The sequence below is a fragment of the Bidens hawaiensis genome, unplaced genomic scaffold, assembly GCF_021521415.1.
Source record: "Bidens hawaiensis isolate Kalapana, Puna unplaced genomic scaffold, B.hawaiensis_p1.1 tig00034679_1, whole genome shotgun sequence".
NCBI lineage: Eukaryota > Viridiplantae > Streptophyta > Magnoliopsida > Asterales > Asteraceae > Bidens > Bidens hawaiensis.
This window is the reverse complement of record NW_027496016.1, coordinates 167191-190746: the sequence shown is the minus strand read 5'-3', so window position 1 is coordinate 190746 and position 23556 is coordinate 167191. Positions and strand designations below refer to the sequence as shown.

At 40.9% G+C, this 23556-nt stretch overlaps 1 protein-coding gene across 1 annotated transcript; it reads right to left on the bottom strand.

Moving 5' to 3' along the window:
• Positions 1-6347: 6347 nt before the first annotated feature.
• LOC143586485 (uncharacterized) lies at positions 6348-22252 on the bottom strand. The gene is made up of 4 exons (XM_077068027.1): positions 21971-22252; positions 21795-21877; positions 20568-20770; positions 6348-6531 (listed from the first exon to the last, which is right to left on the bottom strand). Exons 1-4 carry the CDS (start codon positions 22198-22200, stop codon positions 6424-6426), a joined length of 624 nt encoding a protein of 207 aa, XP_076924142.1. The 5' UTR covers positions 22201-22252; the 3' UTR covers positions 6348-6423.
• Between the last annotated feature and the right edge of the window lie 1304 nt (positions 22253-23556).

Sequence of the window (23556 nt, the reverse complement as noted above, 5' to 3'; positions counted from 1 at the left end):
AAAAAAATATGATTTTAAATCGCCAGTTGAGTTGGCTCATTTTTGTAACCGAGCCTACCTCGACCCAAGTTCGGCTCAGGTCATGTTGGCTTGATCTTAGACTCATTTAACTTCAAGCACGTGCCAAGCGAATATGCCTTGCTTAATTTCAAATTCGAGTTAGAACCCACCCTGACTCGACTCGTAAACAACCCTAAATATGATTTGTGCTTAGCTTAATGAACTATGATGTTTTGGGTAACTCTAAATTAGTCTAATTGTGTTTTGGGATACATAGTCAAAGTCAAAGTATTGTTAAGGACATCAGCCAAACACTTCTATCTTTAATGTTACGTCAACGATTTCTAGACGCGATCTTTTTTTCTTTAATTTTATTTGTAGTGCTTGAAGTTCCTCGAAATAATTAACTGTTTAAATTAGTTAAATAAAAAAATAAAGAAAGAGATATGATTGTTCCTTTAACCAACCTTTTTGTCCGTTCTTCACGACGCTGTCATCAGAAAAACGAAAAACGGCTAGACCGAAAAAAGGGAAAGCACCCCATATGTTATGGTGTGGAGGGCGCTTTTTGTGCAAACAGCCAAATATGTGGATGATGAAGCCCCTTTACGAGTACAAATGCCTTGAACTTGTTATATGAATTTTATTTTAGTGTGGCCTGTAGAAAGTTTGAATCCAAGTGAATTCATTATACACATACGGGAGGAATTATTACTATGTTAAAAATCAAAGAATTGGGCTCCCTTACTAAACTATTATTCATTAGTACAAATGTCTGCCATAATATTGGCCCTCACATGTAATTGATTTAACAAACCATGATACATCTTCTATGCGCTAATAGCCAAGGTCGTCCCCGAAAATTCAAGAGCCCTCAGAGGTCATGTGCGAATAGAAAAAATGAGCCCTTAAATACAAACTTATGTATAAAAAAATCAATAATAGGATGATACGTGGGCAAAATCTAAATAGGCTGTTTACGTCATATGTTTCTTTTTCATTCTATTTTTTTATTAGTTAAACTAATCATTTAAAAGATTATTTAGTTAAATAGGTAAAAATAATCTATATATATGAGTTAAACTGATCATTTAAAAGATTATGATTATTTTATTACGGTTTTGCATCGGTGCCGCCCTCACCAGACCTTAGGCTGTAAGGTGTGGATGCCGTTGAAGGAGCCTATGTGGCTGTCGGTGCCGACGGTGGTCACGTCGGCGCCGTCCACGGTGAATTTTTGGTGGTGAAATTGCCGATAGAATTGCCGCTGAAGTTTGTATTTTCTATTTAATTTATATAGCTACAACACACTTGATAAACTAAACTAAATTTTTTTCATGCTTTGTATTCTGGGTAAGGGATGGTTTCAAAGATGATAGGATTTGATAATTGGAATATGGCCAAAAGGATGTACTCTTATATATTTATTTATTAAGTTTATATATATCAGTTATATTTTTTTTAGATTTTAAATTAAGTAAATTTTATTATTGTTATTTCATTTATTATGAATGAATGTAATTTTAATTTTAGATATTATAAACTTTTTTAGTGATATTAATTAATTTTAGTTATGCTAATTATTTTATTTGAAAAGGTGAGAAGTGGTGAATTGGTAACCATTTCCTCAATGTTATGAAAGAGATCGAGATGGAGTGAGGTATGATGTGACGCTGATATGGCAGTGAAAATAATAAGTAAAATGGTAACCACACCTATTAGTCTTATGCACTAAATGGCACAATTTTGATATATAATAAAAAAAAGAACTTAGCTTGTAAAATTGCATCACGATCAAATACTAGTAGTGCTAAGGTGCTAACTGCTAAGCCACTGAGTTGCAAGACGTTATTAGCAATTTGTTGGGTTGTAATTTGTAAATAATTTATCTACACATTAAGCAACTTCTGTTGGGCCCCAAAGTTTATAGGCCCTGTGGGGATTCACAATTCGTGCCGTCACCAAAAAGTCATTAAGTTTCAACAACTAGCTAAAACTTAGTTGACACATAAGTAATCATACTTGAAGTGTAGAAAGAACTCGGAGTGTTTAAATTAAAATGCTTAAAAGATTCAAATAATGGATTTCAATATCTGAATTCTAAATTTTCGATATTCAAATATCTAGATTCGGATTTGAATACTAAATATTAAAAGAAATTGTTTAATAAACTAAAATTTAATCTTCTACCCGTAAGAATCTATGTTCTTGACCAAATAGTGCGCTCCTAAGTATAATGTGAAACATTGTGTTTTGTTTGCACTTAGCTCACATATTTATTTATCTGACATAATAATAGTAGCATCATCTTCAATTTTCGTTGCTCTTGTTTCACGTTGGTAGTTTATTATCTACTAGTTTGAGGCCCGTGTATTACATGGGTAATTGATAACAATTTAAACTTTAACTATTAAGTGAAACACATTTAACAAATTGATTATATATTGTTAATACAATTACAATTAACATTAAAATTACAGAAATTAGATAACTAAGATTACACAAATATGTTACAAATATGTAAAAACTTCCTTTTACACTACATTTGTGATTGTATTTGTAGGTATACATTGTTTATCAAAAATCAAAATCTTTAGTCCATGTTTGTTTGCAACTCTTAATAAGGTAACATATAGGTCTACTTATAACTCTTGATATAGTCACGTATAGTTGTTCGTGTAACAAAAAAGGTTCTCCAAATGCATACCAACTCTAGATAAATGATAATATATCCATGAAATTATTAAAATCCGTGTAGGGGGTGTTCATCGGGTCAACCTGATCGGGTTTCGGGTTAATCGGGTCGGGTTAGTCGGGTTTTCCTTAAAAAAAGGTCTAACCCGCAACTCGACCCTATTAAGGTTCGGGTTATTCGGGTGTCGGGTTAGTCAGGTTAATCGGGTTAACCTTATTTCTTTACAAATTTAAGTTGTTTTTTGTGTTTGTAACTTGTAGGTTGTAAAATTTCTAATTCCACTCAACTTTAAATATTTTTTACAAGTAATTATCTTATAATTACATATATAGGCCTGTCAATAAACCGAACGGACATGAACAAAGGTATGTTCGTGTTTTTTCATTTACTTTTAACGAACGAAAACACCTAATCGAACATATATTTCTGTTCATGTCCGTTAGTTAAAAACTAAACATGTTCATGTTCGTTTATGTTCGTTCATATAAAATTTAAACGAATAGTTCACGAACATAATTAAAAAAAGATAAACAAACATAAAGGCACATATATGTGCATACATTAACGAACACAAACATATATAAATGAACATAAGTGAACGCTTTTAAATAAACACAAACAAATATAAAACATATTAAGGTGATATAATTTTTAAATGCAAATAATATTTAATAACTTTCTATTAATATGTAAACGAACATGAACAGACGTAAATAAACTAAAATGAACGATCATAAATGAATGTTCACGAACATAGTTGAATGAGTGAAACATGTCTTCATGTTCGTTCGTTTAGTTAAATGAACACAACATAAAGGAACTTTCCACCGAACGATTCATGAACAAACATAATAATTAACTTCTCTATAAAGCTTACATTATAGCCTTTATAGTGTTGATTTCACATTTTAATCATTGTATTTAAAGTTAAGTATCACCATTAATCGGGTTATTCGAGTTAACCCGAAACCCGACTTTTTTCCAAAAATGAACCCGAAACCCGACCCTATTAGCAATTCGGGTTAACCCGATTATTACTTTTTAACCCTATTAACCCGACCCGAATTTGCTTATTCGGATTCGGGTCGGGTCGGGTTAATCGGGTTCGGGTATTTTGGACACCTCTAATTCCGTGTATGAAAAATTTTAATTGATTTTATATTTAAAAATTCTATAGTCAAGCAACATAAATACCGAAAATTAAATTATAACAAAATGATTTGTTTCAGTTCATATGAATGTAATTGCCAGAAAAATGAAAAATACATACTAACCTTATAACCATGTTCTAATAATAGTGATTGTTCTGAGTTAGAAGAATTTTAAAAGATTTAAAGTTGCATAAAGTGAAGGTAGTGATTCTTATATATAATAGTTGGAAGTATGACTGTCACTTTTACTCGTAACCTGAAACCCAACCCAAGAAAACCCGTACCCGAACCCAAACAAACCCAATCCGAGAAACTCGAACCCAAGAAAATATTAACCCGAACCTGAACCGAAGTAATTCGGGTTGGTTCTTGGGTCAGAATTCTAGGTTTCGGGTCAACAAAAATAAACTTTTAATTTTTAAATCATATATATTTTTAGGTATTAAAAGCTAAGCCTTAGTCGCTGGCGTTGCCAGGATATAGTCCGAGTCGATTGTTTTCATGCCACATATAATGAATCGATTGTTTATTTTTTTAATATTGTGAATATAAACCATAATAAACACTTTAAATATGTATTAACCAACATGTAACACTAACATAACCTCAATTCGTTGTATTTGTATAAATATAAAATTAATAAGTTAATATAATATAGGAATTATGTAAATAACTGATGAAAACGATATTCTAGGTTTCAATATCCTAAATGATTTTTGGAAAACGAAAATAATGGAATGGGATTGAAACCAATTTTTTGGTTTAAAATATCAAATGCTTTTAATTAAGTAATTTATCTTATAAGGTATATTAAATTAAATATATTTGAATGTATAGAAAAAGTATAAATCAAGTCACAAAACATATGTTTCTGAAGCATTTTGGTTTGAGTTATATAAGAAAATATTGAAAACTAAATATTGGTCTGTTATTGCTAATACCCTTTATACTACACAAAAAAATCATATAAATAGATGACAGATTGTTCATAGAGTAATCGTTATGCATATAAATTATAATTATAATATTCAACTCCAATGATTTAATGCTAAACACTAAGTTATATATATATATATATATATATATATAATAGGTATTCTCTATGTTTGTAATATTTATACAAAATGTTTGAAGAAAATTAAGAAAATACACATTTCATGAGTTTAAGTGCATATGAGAAAATTTTAAATCCAAATTCGAAACCAATCTTATATAAAAAGTTATGCACTGCTCTTTGAATCCCTGCTTAAAAACAATTTATAGTTTACCATACAAATTCAAATTCTTAAACAGTAATGCCACTTTATTTTTTTTAATTTGCAATTACTTGTGATTTTCAAATTTTATTATAACAGGTTTGCAACTTCAATTTTGATATTTTCTTATTTCACCTTTAATTTTAATGAATGAATCAGTTAGTATTTATATTTAATAAACATAAACTTGAATTCATATATTGAAATAACTTAAAAGATAAGGACCATATATGAAATTTGTTGTAAAAAGGTGAGGAGAGCTATAAGCTTGACAAGTGACAAAAGTTATAGTTATTTATTAGAATAGGTACTCTATACTCTATAATAAAAGACTACAAGTTTGACCACTTGTCACTCATACATTAAACCTTACTCTTTTTAACAAATTTATAATATTAAAATAATATACATACCATTTTTAAAATTTGTTAATATAATATTTACTTCTTATTTTTTTTTCAAACATTTGATATTTATAATTGTCTTTTACTTTAAAATTGTTTTAATGACTATTGTATAATAATTGTATTAAGGCTGAGGGTAGTGGGTGTTGGACCGGGGGGGGGGGGGGGGGGGGGCCGTCCATTTGGCAGCCTAGGTGGCTCGCGCTCACCACTACACCACCCAAGTGAATAGGGGCGCGGACGGCCCCCGTGGTCCGGACCACGGGGCTTGGTCAAGCTTTTGAGCAAGGGTTGAATCAATAAATTGGGGGTGGGCAATCAAGCCCCGCTACACCCTATGAGGCTTGGTTGAGAGGCTTCATCCAGTGCCATGTCATCGCCTACGTGTCGGGTTTTGATTGGATCACTTGGGGCTCAACCAAGCCCCATTACCCTTAGCCTAATAGTTTTAACGAGTTTATTGTTTTCTTGTATATTGATTATTTATTATATATTGTATTTTCAAGAACTACTCGTGTAATACACGGGCCTCAAACTAGTTAATTATATACCAATCGAGGTATTTTTTATGTTATAAATTCGCTTGTTAAGAAATCATCGTATATTCTACAATGTATACAAGAAGCTACATTCTACAAAGTTACAAGAAGCCAAATGCTGAAAGAAATATAAGACACAAATCAAATTTCTAGGATTATTCAAATAAAATTCTTATTCATTTACACTAACAATTTAATTTTCTCACTCCTTAATTTTAAGCTAAAACTTTTTTCTTCCTGATCATACAATATGTAAATTAACTATTTGCACGCTAATAGTTAAATGACATCGCTTAAAAGTCACAAGACTCGACATGTCATACATAAGACGTAGAAAAAAATCTTCTTATCACCGGTTGATAGATTTTTTACAAGTGTTCATAGTTTCTTTGCCATTTCCTTTTCCTTGGTTTCTTTTGCAACTGCCTTAGCTTCCTCTAATACGGGTTCCATTATTTCCTCTATTTTGTCTTCCATTTCTTGAACCTGAAATTCCATAATAATACAAGTTAGGAATATATGTTTAAATCGATCAATTCACACGAAGGTTTTAGATGGTGGAAGTATGATGAAAAGAAAAATAAATTATTTATTGGAAGTTAAAAGTTGGGAAACTAAGACTAAACAATGTTTTACAAGTGTTCTTTATAACGTGTAATATTACAATTTTCAAAATATGATGTTTATGTTATCTTATTTATCACGTTTTCAAATTTCATATAAACTATGTTCAAATTTGACGCATCTTGTTTTTGCTAACGTTTTACATGAATTCTTTCTCCAGGGTAAACATTATCGAAACCAACTCGCATCGTAGTTTTGAATATGTCGTGGAGCATAAACATTAACGCTAATTTTAAATAAAGAGAGCAGATGAAGAAATAGAAGCATTTCACGATTATATTATTAAAATAATATAATAAGATATATAAGGTGAAGAAACACTAAGTGACCCCGGTCAGATTATGGATAATCTGGGGGTTAAGTAATGTTTCCCACGAGGGTTAGGTCCGGCAAAAAAGGATGTTCTTCAGATGACCTGCAAAACAGACACCGTGAGCTCGTCACTGAGAAGGGGGGGGGGTTCCTCCTTGTGACCACCCTCCGGCGTGAGAATCAGACTAGATTGCTCTGAATATAAGTGTATATTGAGAGAAATAGCTAGTGAAGGTAAGATACAAGATGATCATACCGTTCCAAGGTGTTGGAGTATTTATAGCCGAAGGTAGGTTTCCAAGCAGGTGCAGCCAGCTGTATAATATTCCTGTTCTACCAACTATGGGATACGCACGTGCCATGCTGGTTGGTGGGTAGGCAGCGGCTGATAGTGACAAGGCCGGCTGTGTACTGTTCCCTTTCCACCAACTGCAGGCTATGTGCGTGCCACGACAAGGGTTGGTGAGTAGGCAGCGGCTAATAGTGACAAACAGTACTAGAGCATGCTCCTCCTCGTACTGTTGTCCGTGAGCTGTCACCCTGTGATTGGTTCATGGGCTGCTTTGGTCAGATCTTGTCTATTTTGTCCATACCTTGGCAGGTATAGTACAAAAGATCTTCCAGAAGCATACGGACTGGCTCATTTGGGCGGGAGTATTCCCGCCTTGCTCATTCCTTCAGGTGACACTGAATTATTGAGTTAGTGCCTTGTGCGTGTAGCCTTGCTATTAGTGCGGGTAGCCTTCCCTGATGGCTTGTATCCGCAGCTGCGGGGACAGGCGGGGTACTTCACCATTGGGAGGTTTTCCCTGCGGGAACAGCAGGCGTACTGCGCGTAAGGTCTTCATCTCTGAGCATGGTGGGTCCTGCGGAACCAGTTGGTCCTTGCGCAGACGTCCCTCTTCAAGGTGAGTCTTGCGGGTCCAACTGGGCTCTGCTGGGACCTACCTCTTCAAGTCCCCCCAGTCCAATGTTCTTCTCATGAATTGTTAATAAGTGAGGTGAACTTTGGACTTAAGCAAGGGGTTTTAAAAAGGATTTAGTTTTAAGGTTGTCCGTGAGGATTCTTCCCGCGGTTTCCCTAATGTCACGTGCAGAAATTCCCGACTTTTCTGCTTGATCTTTGGGTATGATGCGGGTAGGTGTGTAACCTCCTCGCAAGTCAGGAGCATTGAGTTTCACTTGTGTAGATTCTCCACGAGGTTTTGGTAGTTTTAAACATAGTGATCAATTATGTTAAAGAACCAATTCCATCCTGGAGCTTCAAACAATCTAGTTCTCAACGTTCCCGCTATGCGGGGATGTTATTTCCCTTTCCGCAAGCATGGCCCAGAAGATCCTTCTTGGTTTCAATTCCCTGCGAGTGCTAAGTATGTGAAGGGTTTCGCCTTGACACTGTACCCGCGCTCGTCTTATAGTTATCTTACTTCCAAGGTATTCTTGGCGTCCATTCCCTGCGGGTGCTAAGTATGTGAAGGGTTTTGCCTTGACACTGTACTCGCACCTGTCTTATAGTTACTTGGTTGCCAAGGTAAGGGGTATAGTCCCGCTTACTTTTGAATCTTTTTGAAATTCGAAGAGTTGGTGAAAGGATAAGAACAGTCCAAACTGTTGAAACGTCGTCCGACGGTTTCTTCTGACAGTGTCAGGACGTGCAGGAAGTTATGGCGACGTGACAGTATATGGTCATTCCAGACGCTTTTTCAGGCGCGTGGGCACGATTTTTCGGGCGCGTGGGTGCGGATTTTACGGCGCGCGTCCCGTCAACAGCTGTTGCCAGCTTGCTTTTTCCACGTGTCATAGTTTCATTGCACCAGCTCTTTTCTCTCTCCTCCGCATTAAATTCATCGCATTCATTGCGATGAGTATATAAAAGGGGAGAGGGTTCATGGTAATCCACACTTTCACTTCTTCTTCTTCTAAGCGATTTCCGGCGAATACTCTAAGTTTCTGTCGAGCATTCTCCTGAAATCGTTCTTTACCTCCAAAACATGTCGTCTACTCATGATCCAGAAGCTACCGTCGAGGAGTCTGACTTGTATGTCGAGAACCCGACGTCTACGTCCGATAAGGACGATAAGAGCACTGCTGGCGAATGCCAGTGTGCTCTTCCCATCGAGCTTTACCGGTACATCGTCCGGAAGTTCATGCTCGAGCCGTTCGAGCCTGAGTTTCCGGAGCCACACCAGACGGTGTACGATGCCCCCAAGGGCAAAATAGGGGTATATGCCGCCTTCTTCGTCTATGGGAATCTTAGGTTCCCGTTGACGAAGTTTGTATACCGTGTTCTGGATAGACACGGTGTGCATCTGACCGAGGTACACCCAATGGCGATCGCCAAGATCCGCCATTTTGAGTGGGTGTGCCTCATTCTTGGCGTGGATCCCCACGTCGACCGCCTGATGACCTTCTACTCCTGGAGGTGCATCCAAGGCTGGTACACCCTGGTCACCCGGATCAAGGGTTTGAAGATCTCTACCGAGAGCAGTCTTCGGTCTTGGAAGCGGGAGTTCTTTTACATCTCTGCCCGTGTCGTCCCTATAGCGATGACATTTAAGAACGAGAGAGCTCTCCCCAGCCTTCACGCCTCCAACTACCAGGAGGCGGAATGGTTTTCCAAGATTTCCCGGATCCAGACTCCGGTTTACCGCTTTCCGGAGTCCGGGATGGTGATGCTTGGTATGAGCAGGGTGTGGAAGGATGCTGGGGCGGATGCGCCACAGATTCCCATCGTACTTGAATACGGTTTGAACTTTATCCCTTACGGTATGCTCCGTCTTCTTTGTTGATTTAAGGTTTTTTCTAACTGTTTTTCTTTTTATTTCAGAGGGAAATGACTTGCAGTCCCTCCTGCATCCGCGGGAAGCTGACGGTCCCGCTCGGTTGGGTACTCGTGCTCTTGACGAGAACGAGTTGCCCATCCTTGCGCAGACTGCGGATCGGTTTGTGGAGGCCTACCCGCCAGGCCACGAAATACTGATCGCCACGCGGCCAGGTAAAAGACTATTTAACCCTCGCCCTCTGAATGCTGAAACCTCTGCTGGAATTCCTCTAATCTTGTCATCTTTTGATGAGGAATCCGCAGATGGTCCTTTTCTTGCGCGGAAGAATTAGGCTGCTGGCGGGAAGGGCAAGGCGAAGGTAGCCTCCACTGCCGACCAGGTGAACCGGTCTGAGTCGGAGACCGAGAGTGAAGAGGCGGCGGGGAACCCGGGTGGTGTTGAGACCACTGCTCTGGAGGTTGAAACGGCTGTAACCTCCGAGCAGCCCAGGACAACGACGGTGACCGGTACGAAGAGGCCGGCTCCATCGGGTTCGTCCCCGCCCGTTCGCACCTTCAAGCTCAAAAGGACCCGTAAGTATACTTCCTTTAACTTAACTGCATATCTTTCCGCCATTATACTTATATATCTTCTTTGTGCAGGCGTGGATGCTACCGCATTCCAGGGTGGAGCGGGGAGGAGCACCTCTGGACCCATGATGGTAGGTTTGGTCAACCTACCTGAGGCGATGACCCAGGCGACTGCGCCTGCTTAAGTTGTTGGTTCAGTTGCTCAACCGGTTGAGCCAACTGTTCCAACTGTGACGACGTCTCCGCCGGCTGTCAGTGCCATATTCACTGATTCCTTCACTGGGCCGGCGGTGAGTGTTTCTGTGGATTCTTCCACAGCCGCGGCCGCGGTTGTGAGTTCACCTCCGTTGGTTTCTACCACGGCGGCCTCCGCTATGCCTCCTCCGGCGCCGGCGACTACGACCGGTCCTTCAGGTATGTCCGGGGTTGGGGCGTCAAGCCAATCTCTGCCTGCTTCCCATCTGCCTGACCTCTTAGATGGATATCCGTTAGGTTCGGGTGATGGGTTTGGCGGCTACAGGCCTGTCGTCGACCCTACAGGTGTGTAGGGTTATTTTGGCCTTTTATTATTTTATTTTATATATTTTTTTTATCATCTTTTCCTAACTGCTTTTTGCTTTTGCAGTGTCGGATTCCAATGAAGTGTATGTTCCACGATGGAACATTCGCCGAGGAACAACCCTTCGGACGCCTGTGGAATGCGTCGAGTGGGCGCGCAACGCCGCCCCAAGTGGGGCGCTGGGGGAAGCAATGTCAAGCTACCAGGAGGGTAGGCTGACAAATGAGCTCCGCATTCTCGTAGCCCGGATGCAGCCGCGCGTCGAGCTGCTTTGTCGTGAAAACGACAAGTTAAAGGCAACTCGTATCCAAGAAGTAGCTCAGGCGCGGGCTGTCCGGGAGGAGAACAGGAGGCTCTCTGCCATTGCTGCGGAGAAGGAGAAGGCCTTCAAGGCCCTTGAGGTTGAAGTTCAGGCTCGTCTCGAGGCCCGTTCCAAGGCCGCCCAAGCTGTTAATGAACAGCTTCGGTTGGCTAAGGAAACTGCACGAAACGCAACCGAGAGAGCCACCAAGGCTGAAGCTGCTGCTGAGCCTCTACGCATCGAGAATGAGGAACTTAAAGCCAAATTAGAGAGGCTCCAGCAGGCTCATGATGCCTTGGCCATGGAAGATGCCAAGAAGCTCCAAGAGATCTTGGACCAGAGGGGGGTGCTTGACCACACTGAGCGTAAGCTAAAGGGCGTCGAAGAGGCTGCAGCCAAAGATGTGTTGCTTGCCAACCTTACAAAGAACGAAGCCGAACGCGCCCGTAATGAAGCTCAAGCTGCCCTCCAGGAGGCTCTGGTTACCAAGGAATGGCTTCTCCGAGAAGTGTTGTCTCAGGTACGCGCAGTTTCACAATTTCTTTACGCTTTTCCTTTTAAGAGTTTTTGATATACTTCTGTTTTTTAGGTTGTGCATCGGGTGTTCACGAACACATCATATGACGATGCGATGAGCGCAGCCCTCAACGCTTCTCATGAGGATGGGGAAAAGGCTGGCTTCCTGCTTGGTCTAGGGTTTGTTGAACAAGGCATTCCGCCTTCCAACTTCCTTCTTTACAATGTGGATACTGAAGCTGCGTATGACCAAGCAGTGAATCAGTATGCCGCCTTCCCGCATCCGGTGGTGGAGAAGGTAAACGAGATTGCTGCTGCTGATGATGGGCTAGCTATCCTCAAAGCTTTCCTTGAACCGCCACACTCTACTGATGGTGCGGGTCCAAGTGGGAGTGGTCCTGAAGCTTGAAACTTTAGATCCCTTTCCACCATTAGAGTAGATTTTTATGTTTGTAGACTTCTATTCTTGTATGCGGGTATGTACCCAGCAATTCTTGTAATGTTTGAATGTTGATGGAATAAAGATTATTTGTTAATGCCTTGCCTTGTTTATTTCGCGCATATTTTGTTTTAACTTAGCAATTTCTTGAGTACTTAGATAAGTTAACTTTTCAACGTGGCAGATAATAAGTTAAATTTTTGCTTCCTCTTTCGTGATTGTGCGGATAAGACCGTCACTTTCACTTAGTAGGATGGCTAAACTTTACCTATATCTGACCTGCGTGGAAGTTTTCCTCATCTTTTCCTTTGAAATTTTCTAATAAGTTAACCTTTCGACGTGCGGTTGCCAATAGGTTAATGTTCAGTTTCCTCTATCATGATTGTGCGGGTAGGACCGTCACTTTCATTTATTGGGATGACCAAATTTACCTATAGCTGACCTGCGTGAAGGTTTTCCTTATCTTTTTCTTAGAAATTTTTACCGTTTTATGTGTTTATGCGGGTTTTGCCGCCTTCCACACGCAACGACTTACTTCTTCCCATATTTATGCGGTGAATACCGGCATATCAGTGTGGGAAGTTCATAAGTATAAAGGTAAGGCTATCAACACAATGTGATAAAGGAGAATCATTTCCATTAGAAGTGGCTCTAGGCCTTTTCTTTACAAGTTTGGAATTGATCTACATGTAACATTTGCGTAATTGAGCTCCGTTCCATGTTCTTGGGATAGGAGTGCCATCGAGCCTTTCGAGCCGGTATGCGCCTTTTCCCAAAACTTCTTTGATAATGTACGGTCCTTCCCAGACCGGTGCCAGTTTTCCTAGGCGCTCTTGGTTTGAAGCCTCGTTGTTACGCAATATGTAGTCTCCTACATTGAAGTTGCAGAGTTTTACCCGCGTGTTGTAGTACTTTTGCATTTGTCGCTTGTAGTTTTCTTCACGCGCTACGGCTAAGTCTCTGCGTTCCTCGGTTAGCATAAGGTCTAACCGTCTTTCCGCATCATTGTCTTCTGGCTGAATCAAGACCCTTGGTGAGGGCAAACCAATTTCGACCGGGACCATGGCTTCAGTGCCATAAGTGAGGCTGAACGGGGTTTCTCCCGTACTGGCCTTTTTCAGCGTTCTGTTTGCCCAAAGGACGTGTGGAACTTCGTCTACCCAGCCAGATCTGTGTTCCAGGAGTCTTTTCTTTACACCTTCGACGATGCTTTTATTTGCTCTTTCCACCTCACCGTTACCTTGCAGGTGTGCCACTGAGGTAAAGGTGTGGGTGATTTGAAGTTCTTCCAGCCACTTTTGTAGCTTCTTGTCAGCAAAGTTGGTGCTGTTATCACTCACCAAAGTCTGTGGAAGTCCAAAACGACAAATAATAAATTCCCAAATAAATTTTTTAATATGTTTTGCGGTTGTTTGGGCTAAGGGTTTTGCTTCAATCCACTTGGTGAAGTAGTTGATGGCTACCACTAGGAACTGAACGTTTCCTGCTGCTGTAGGAAATGGGCATGTCACATCGATGGCCCACTTCTGAAATGGCCATGAAGAGGTGACTGGAACAAGTTCATTCTTAGGGCGATGCGTGTTGGGTGCGTAGAGCTGGCAAGACCTACACTTTCTGATGTATGCCAGCGCATTCGTATGCATCCCCGCCCAAAAGTATCCCGCGTTGTTTAGCTTAGCTACAACAGCGCGTGGACCTGCGTGTACTCCACAGATGCCTTCGTGTACTTCCCTTAGGAGGTAGTCAGCATCTTGGTTGTCCACGCATCTTAAGAGTGGGCCAAGAAAGTTACGTCTGTAAAGGATGTCATCGATGAGTTGATAGTTTAATGCTTTACAACGTATTTTTCTTGCCTGTGTTTTTGACTCTGGTAGTATACCCACTGCAAGGTAATTTATTATCGGTGTCATCCACGTTTCTGTGCCGGTTTGGATGACACAAATTTCCTTGTGCGGGACTGATGGTGCTTCAAGGAGTTCAATGCGGATGTCCTTTCCCAAATGGGTGAAGGCTAATGATGCAAGCTTGCTTAACGCATCCGCAGATTTGTTTTCGCTACGCTTGACGTGTATGACTTTACAATCATTAAAATCGCGCATAAGGGTTTTTGCTTGTGCGAGGTACAGGGCTATTGTGTCGTTCACGGCCGTGTACGTTCCGTTTATTTGGTTGGCTACTAACATGGAATCCACGTGGGCTTCCAAGTTTTTCACTCCCATTTTACGCACAATTCTCAGCCCGGCCAAGAATGCTTCATACTCGGCTTCGTTATTCGTAGTTGGAAAATCCAGTCGAATAGCGTAAGTGTATTCTTGGCCTGCTGGGTTGGTTAGCTTCAACCCTGCGCCTGAACCCTCGTTGCTGGCTGCTCCATCAGTGTAGAGTCGCCAGACATCATTGATGTCCTGTGCTGGGGAGGGTTGAGCCTCCTCCTGGCACTCTTTCTCCCGCGAAGCGGTGACTTCTGCAATAAAGTCGGCCAAGACCTGGCCTTTTATGGCTGGTATTGGCTTGTACTTTATCGCATATTCCCCCAACTCAATTGCCCATTTGGCTAGACGTCCCGATAACTCGGGTTTGCCTACAACGTTTGCAAGTTTGAAGTTGGTGAGAATGGTGATTGGGTGACCTTGGAAATATCGTCTTAGCCTGCGTGAAGCCTGTACAAGTGCTAAGACTAGTTTTTCCAGGGTGGAGTACCGGGTTTCTACGTCTGTTAGGACACGGCTAACATAGTAAATAGGCATCTGGATACTTTTTCGCTCTACTAGCAGGACTGCCCCGGTTGCTCTATCTGTGGCAGAAAGATATATGATTAATTCCTCCCCCGCTTCTGGTGTTGTGAGCGTTGGGAGTTCGATCAAGCGTGACCGAATTTCCTGAAAAGCTGCTTCCGCTTCTGGTGTCCAGCGGAAGTGCGTTTTCTTTAAAGAGTTTCTCAATGTTGACACGAATGGGAACGACCTATCCGCATGGTTTGACAAAAAGCGGTTAAGTGCGACTAGGCGTCCATTCAGTGTCTGGGCTTGCTTGATGGTAGTAGGTGATTCCATTTTGATAATGGCTTCGACCTTTTCAGGGTTCGCTCTGAAGCCATCTTTAGTAACAATGACTCCCAAGAACTTCCCTTCTTCCATCCCAAAGGAACACTTGCTCGGGTTGAGCTTCATGTTTATCTTTCTGAGCGTGTTGAAAGTTTCTTCGATGTCTTTCAACATCGCTTCTGGCTCAGGGCTTTTGATGACCAAATCATCCATGTAGACTTCCAAGTTTCTCCCAATTTGGGCATGAAACTCTTTGTCCATCAGGCATTGGTATGTGGACCCTGCATTCTTAAGTCCGAATGGCATCATTTGATAACAAAATGTGCCATCGGGCGTCCGAAATGCGGTTTTGTCCTGATCATCTACTGCCATGTGGATTTGATGGTACCCCTTATATGCGTCAAGGAAGCATTTAAGGCGAAACGGTGCTAATGAATCCACTTTGAGGTCAATTTCGGGTAACGGGTAACAATCTTTGGGGCATGCTTTGTTTAAATCTTTGAAATCTATGCACATGCGCCATTGTTTGTTAGCCTTCGGTACCATAACGGGATTTGCAACCCATGTTTGATATCTACTAACGCGTACGATGCCCACGTCAAGGAGTTCCTTGACTTGGGTTCTACACGCGTTAGCCTGTTCCGCCCCCATTACTCTGCGCTTTTGTATGACTGGCGTAAAAGCCGGGTCACACTTGAGCTTATGCTCTGCTTTACTTCGAGGTACACCAGTCATGTCAGTTGGTGTCCACGCGAAGATGTCAGCGTTTCTCTGTAGTAAGCGTTTGAGTAAGGTGCGCGTAGGATCAGTGATTGTTGGGCCAATGGTAACAGCCTGGTCAGGGTATTTGCCATTGAGGGCCCATTTTTCTGGTTCGGTGATGATTGGTTTAGCCATCTTTGGTTTGGGTTTAGATGAGACAGATGCGATGCATACCTGGGGGATACCGGTGATCATCGCTACACCCTCAGCAGTTGGCCATCCCATCATGCCGTGGACTGAAGATACCAAGGCGTTGAATCTTGCCATCCCGTCTCTCCCGAAGAGAATGTCGTATGTGTGGTGTGGCTTCCTCATCACGACGAAGTCCACGTCTTCTGTGCGGGAGTATTTCCCGTCCGTGAGAATGACGGGGAAAGATAGGATACCCAGGGGAGTGTTTGTGCTGCCGTCGAACCCTTCCATTGAGGCGTAAACCGTTTCCAGGCGTTTTTTGTCTTCGTCGTCTAGCTTGTCGAAGAACTGCCTGTACATAACCGTTGACGAGGCGCCGTTGTCAGCAAGAGTGCGGGAAGTTATGTAATGCCCCAGCTGGCTTTTGATGACGATAGGGCCTTCCTTGCTGGGTCCTCCATGCACTCGCGGGAAGCGCACCTCAGCTTCCTTCCATTCGCATGGTTCTGTCGTTCGTCTTTTTCTTCCTCTGATGTTGCCATGAACCATGTGGATGCTGATGTCAACGGGCTTTCGTCCGTTGCCTTTATACCGGTTATCATTCCTTCCTCCATTCTTGATTGATGCCACAAGGTGTGCAAGTCTTCCATCCTTGACGAATGTTTCAACAATATCATTCAAGGATGTACACTCCTCTGTATTGTGACCCTTTGTCCCGTGGAAGTCACAGGATTTGCTCTGATCCGCATTAGGTCGCTGCCAGATCATTGGAGCTTTTGGCCATGGGAGTTTTTCGGTGGCAAATATCTCCGTGACGCTTTTGGTGAGTGGCGTCCACCAGTGTTTTCGGCTTGAAGGGTGCGTGTTATCCCTTCCGCCAACAAGAGGGCGAGAGCTGGATGAGGTGTCAAAGTTTACCCTTGACTGCCAAATACCTAGCTTCCTCTTTTTGTTCTGCCGGGCGATCCGAACATTGTTTTCTCTGGTCCTCTGCGTGTAGAGGTGTGTACTCTGGGGAAGATCCCTACCCAGTTGCTTCTCCATCTCGGCAAAGCGCTTGGCCGCCATCATGATGGCATCCCATGTGGATGGCATGTTGTCCTTACCCGTCAACGTGCAGATAAGCTCTGGGTATTCGGCGCCCTGGATGAAAGCGGCGCGAACAAGATCTTCACTTATGTTGCCTAGACTCAGCTTTTTGGAGTTGAAGCGAGTGATGAAGTCTAGTAAAGATTCATCTTCCTCTCTCACGCAGTTGAGGATCGTCCACTGCTCTTCAGTATATTTCCTCTGTTGACTGAAGTGTTGGCTGAACTTGTGTTGAAAGTCCGCCCAATCATAGATGTGGTGGACCGGTAAACGATCAAAACACGCCCTGGCCACTCCAACCAGCGTCATCTGGAACATATAACACCACGTGGGTTCCGTCCAGTTACTGACGGTTGCCCCCGCTATGAATCTGTTCAAGTGATCATCTGGGTCGGATAGACCATCATAAGTGCCGATGTTGGACATCTGTTTGGCACTTCTCGGAGCGATTGCTTCCGCAATGTCCCTTGCAAACTTGGATGTTTCCGCATTTGCAGCAGTTGGTCTAAAGGTTTTGGAGAAGTCGCGTGGGTTTCCCCCCGCGTTCCTTGGTTTGAAGGTTTCTCTGAAATTCCTTCTTGGTTGGGAGTCCGTTTCTTTACGCTTCCATTTCGCCCTATGGCGAGGGTTCGCGTCAGTGTCGGATTCCTCTCGATCATCGTCCGAGTACTCGCACTCACTATTCATGTTGAGCTGTTGTCGAGTGCTTCCGAATTCGTCAGCCTGTTGGAGTGAACGCAAGCGTTCATCCAACTCAGCTTGGAATTCCTTCTAACGTGCTTCGGCCCACGCCTTAACTTGATCGAGTGTTTGGCGAGGGAGCCTCGTCTGTTTCTCCAACTGGGCATCAGTGAACCCCAGTGAAATATTGTTTACTGCACTTGCCCCGGCTTGGGTAACCGGGGTAGTGTTCGTAAAATTTGTGTAACCGCCGGTGTTCCCCCCAGTAGCTGGGGTTGTGGTTACCGGGGTTTCTTGGTCACTTACTGGCCTTGGGACCGGAGTAACGTTAACCATTTTTTCAGAAGTTTTGAAAAAACTGAGAATTAGTTCTAGTTTGGTCCCACGGATGGCGCCAATGAAGAAACACTAAGTGACCCCGGGCAGATTATGGATAATCTGGGGGTTAAGTAATGTTTCCCACGTGGGTTAGGTCCGGCAAAGAAGGATGTTCTTCAGATGACCTGCAAAACAGACACCGTGAGCTCGTCACTGAGAAGGAGGGGGGGTTCCTCCTTGTGACCACCCTCCGGCGTGAGAATCAGACTAGATTGCTCTGAATATAAGTGTATATTGAGAGAAATAGCTAGTGAAGGTAAGATACAAGATGATCATACCGTTCCAAGGTGTTGGAGTATTTATAGCCGAAGGTAGGTTTCCAAGCAGGTGCAGCCAGCTGTATAATATTCCTGTTCTACCAACTATGGGCTACGCACGTGCCATGCTGGTTGGTGGGTAGGCAGCGGCTGATAGTGACAAGGCCGGCTGTGTACTGTTCCCTTTCCACCAACTGCAGGCTATGTGCGTGCCACGACAAGGGTTGGTGAGTAGGCAGCGGCTAATAGTGACAAACAGTACTAGAGCATGCTCCTTCTCGTACTGTTGTCGGTGAGGTGTCACCCTGTGATTGGTTCATGGGCTGCTTTGGTCAGATCTTGTCTATTTTGTCCATACCTTGGCAGGTATAGTACAAAAGATCTTCCAGAAGCATACGGACTGGCTCATTTGGGCGGGAGTATTCCCGCCTTGCTCATTCCTTCAGGTGACACTGAATTATTGAGTTAGTGCCTTGTGCGTATAGCCTTACTATTAGTGCGGGTAGCCTTCCCTGATGGCTTGTATCCGCAGCTGCGGGGACAGGCGGGGTACTTCACCATTGGGAGGCTTTCCCTGCGGGAACAGCTGGCGTACTGCGCGTAAGGTCTTCATCTCTGAGCATGGTGGGTCCTGCGAAACCAGTTGGTCCTTGCGCAGACGTCTCTCTTCAAGGTGAGTCTTGCGGGTCCAACTGGGCTCTGCTGGGACCTACCTCTTCATAAGGGTTGTTTGATAGTTAAAAGTTGAATGTTTACGGCTTAAAGCATTCCAAATGGTGTTCACATGTCACCTTTTGGATTTACAAATTGAAGTTACGAAGTACTTTTTCCATTGGAGTGGTATTTTTTTGACATCATTTGTTTGTGAGCAAGAACAGCGACAAACAATTAAGAGTAAGCTCAACTCACATTGATATAAATTAAATAAAGGGAATAAAATATGTGACGAGGTGATAGTTTAAAACAAAAACAAGTAACTACTAGAGTAGAAATAAAGGTTTTTGTAAATTAGTTTAAAATTTGATGTTACATATTGAGTTGACGGTTTGATTCAAAAACGGATATGCTGCATCGGTGATGCTCTGATCATAGCTTGAGTTTTATGTTATAGTATATATGCATTTAATTAAAAAGCTTTTGTTTTTTTTTCTATAGATGTGTATTTAAATGTAAATAGTAAAAAAATAAAAGAAAAGAAAACAAAAGTTAAGGTGTTTCTTTTCGTTAAAACCTAGAAACTCATTAAGAAAGTACCAACATGACGATAAAAGTTAAAATGAATTTATTCCTTTCCGCGACTTGATGTGTGAGATAGACGTGTTAAAATGAAATTATATTACTTTTATGAAACTCTTAATCTAAGACGAAACCAAGAGGGTGTTATGGGTCATTTTCAACCATGCTTGACATCATTAAGCAGACAACTAATCCATTATACCACTTTGTATTTACATGATATTAAATAATACAACCTTATGCTGAATATACTTATTTACTTGTCAATTAATTAAGATATTAATATTTATTACTAATCACAATCTTTTGATAAAACTTCTATCTAATCAAAGACTATTTCTCTATGAATAAGAACCATTATTTTATACCCCTTAAATTCAATGTGCAATGTGCATGTTAGCTTTCAAATTTGAATAAGCCGTGTAGGACATCTAGTTAAAAGTACATATTTTCCTCTTAAGTTATAAAGCAACCTATCAAAACTTATTAGCACATGTTTTCTCCTAAATAATTAGTTAATTGATAGCTCTATTTTTCGGTAATCCATCATTTTAATTTTTCTTTTTTGTCAAGCATATTAAATTTATGCAAATATATGTTACTTTAAAACTTATAGTATGATGAAAAACTACATAGATTATATAATCCACTTGTACATAGCCTATTTAAAGATAATAATTAATTACGTATCATATTCAAAATACTACGTTACTAATTAGGGTTCATTACACGGTTTGATCTCCGAGTTATTAACATATTTTTGTTTCTTGAATTAAGTTCTATCCAACATATATCATCCATGAAGCATATAGAGAGGTAGAGAGATGAATAAAACCAAACCTTGTCTATGAAATCTCCGGCGGTCTGAGCATCCTTTTCGACTCTTTCGGCCACATGTTCGATAAAATTCAGTGTCTTCTTGATTTCGCTACCTTCCGGAAGCTGATCTCCGATTTCTTCCACCACCTTGTCCACCTTATCCGCCACCGCTTCCACCACATCCGTTATATGCTCCGCAGTGTCCATTATTTGGTCAACTTTCTCTGTAACAACAAAACTTAATATTTAAATACAATATTTTATATTAACTTTAATGTTGTCTTGAGGTTGGTGGTCTGTAACAAAGATAAAGCCTCTAAACATCTAAGGTGCTGTTTGTTTTTCCTCAAAAGCACTTCTGCACCTCTTCTGTCTGCGCCGCGCAGACGTTGGGCTCTGCAGTGTGTTTGTTTTTGCGAAGACGTTTCATTAAAAAACGTCTGCGCGTCCTCTTCTCCTAGAAGTGTTGCCCCTGTCACTTCTCACCTCTTCTAATCTTCTTCTTTTTTTCATTATCAACAACACCACATAACTCCACCCTCCTCCTTCTCCACCCCAACCCTAGCTACACCTCCTCCACGCCGGTGGCCTTCCTCCTCCACCGCCGCCGATCTCCGTCGCCGCCGTCAAGCCTCTCTCTCTCTCTTCACCGCCAAGCCTCCCTCTCTCTCTACACCGCCGCCTATCTCCGTCGCCGCCGCCAAGCCTCGCTAAAAGTGAAGCCGATGCGTTGGCTATTGCGTCTGGGTATCCAGTTGTTGTTGATAGCAATTTGGAAGTGGAATCATGTTGACTCTTTTGCCGTCTTCTGTCCACGTTTCAATTTTTATGGCTGCTCCACTTTATTATTATTATTATTATTATTAGATTGTTAGTTTTACTATTATTATTATTAGATTGTTAGTTTTGTTAGATTGTTGTTATTAGTTTATAGAAATAGAAAGTTTAGGATTGATGAATATAGTTATTAGTTTGTAGAAAATTTAGAAAGTTTGAATTTCAGTTTATTTTAACAGTTTGCAGATATTGAAAAACAAACAGTCTTTTTGTTACAGATTGCAGAGGTTTGGTCCACCTCTTCTGCTACAGATGTCTGCAGATGTGGTCCGCAGACTGCAGACGTTTTACCTCTGAAAAAACAAACAACACCTAAAGGTCATGAGTTCAGGTCTCAGGAAGTAAGAAATTTGTCGTTCAAAAAAGGTTTAATCATCGTACAAACATACTTAAAAGATTTCAAACACTTACGCATGATTAACTTAATTGGACCTCCTTTGGTGGTAAATGCTGGTACGATAAATGTCATCAATATTCCAATAACCCAATTTTTCCTAGAAAAATTATAAACTTATTAAAAAAACAAACTTTAAAGATTAAATTAACAATACACCTTAATTAAAACATAAGAGTTGAAAGCTAGTTACCAAGATCCGGACGGTGATGATGGTTTTCCGGAGGGTTCGGTGTTGGCATAAACGATCATAGAGTTCCATTTAATGCCAGAAGTTGTGAAAGGAGTCATGGTGTGTTTTTTGACCGGAAAACAAGACATTGGATTGAATGGAAGGTTGACATGAGATCTATGAATTAAGGTTTCATGCAAATTTAATTTAACAACTGAATTTTGAGAAGCCAAAACAGTTGAGATCGACATGTTTAATAATGATCTTGTGAACTTGTAGGTACTTTTGGATTACTGTGAGGATTGTATAGAAACCATTTAAATATATGAATACGGAGACAAGAGTGCGTAGTGTGTACTCATTTTTTGATCATTAAAATTTTATGTTATTATTTATTTTTTATTAAAACAATAATGGATAGCAACTGGAATCACGTGTTTTTGATAGAAAGTTATTAGGGTTTTTAGAAAGAGTGTTTTGACAATTTTACCCATGAAGGAGTTGGTTAGTTAAAAAAATAAGAAGAGTAATGGCATTCAACTAGGGAGTGAATTGTCCAGTTGATTTGGTTAGGCTAATCATATTGTCAACACTTTTATGTACCTACCCACTTTATGATTATTTTTTAAGAAGAATAATAATATATTGTAATAAGTTTTATTCCAAATGATCCAACTTTATGTTGTGATATTGTACCTTCCACTTTGCACGTTTTATCATAAGCTTTTGAATGTTTTCACTTTTTTGTGCAACATAAGTTGAAATTTGTATGGTTAACCTTTTTTTTAAACGGCGACTTTCTTGTTTTTAGGCTATCATACTTTTTAAATTTGGAGAGTTCCGATGCCTCACTCTGGCTTCAGAGTTGGCTTGGGCGTTCCTCCAGGAAACCATACCGCCGACTGCCACTTAACAATCGTTATGTCATCCAAAAGTGATACAAATAAGATTCCAACTTGAGTCTCCACTAAAGAACCCAAGACTCCATTGGAGAACTCATTGGTTAACTAAGTGGCCTTGTGACCTTTTCGGTTCATATGGTTTACAAAATATTGATAATATCACAAATTCACAATATAGTTTACAAGATATTATAACAGGATATAGTTTACCATTACAATCGGTCTTAAAACTAGATTCTTGACATAAATCACAAAGTTAACTAGATATGCACCACATGTAGATATATTTTTAAGTTCTCTTACAATGTCGTTCACAACTAAAAAAAACTAATTAATTATGAAATCATTAGCGAAAAGAGTACTTTTTTTTCCTTAGTGTTACATTGATTGTAACTTTAGACATAAAGGGTTATGTGCATCTGCAAGTAATGTAAGTACCAACTATTCGTTTGGGGTTCTATGTTGTGAGGGCTTCGAAATGAATCAAAATCGTGTCCATAACGAAGTTAAGATAAATGAGATAATCGATGCTCTAAATTTGTTGTTCGGAACTGTGAAGCTATCAAAATTATCCCACATTGACCGGGAGATAATATTTTTAGTAATTTATATGTGGGAACACCTTAAGGACATTAATTTCTTCAAGGCAAACACTAAGGAGTCTTCCATCAAATTTTCGTAGCTTTTACAGCTTCGAACAACGAT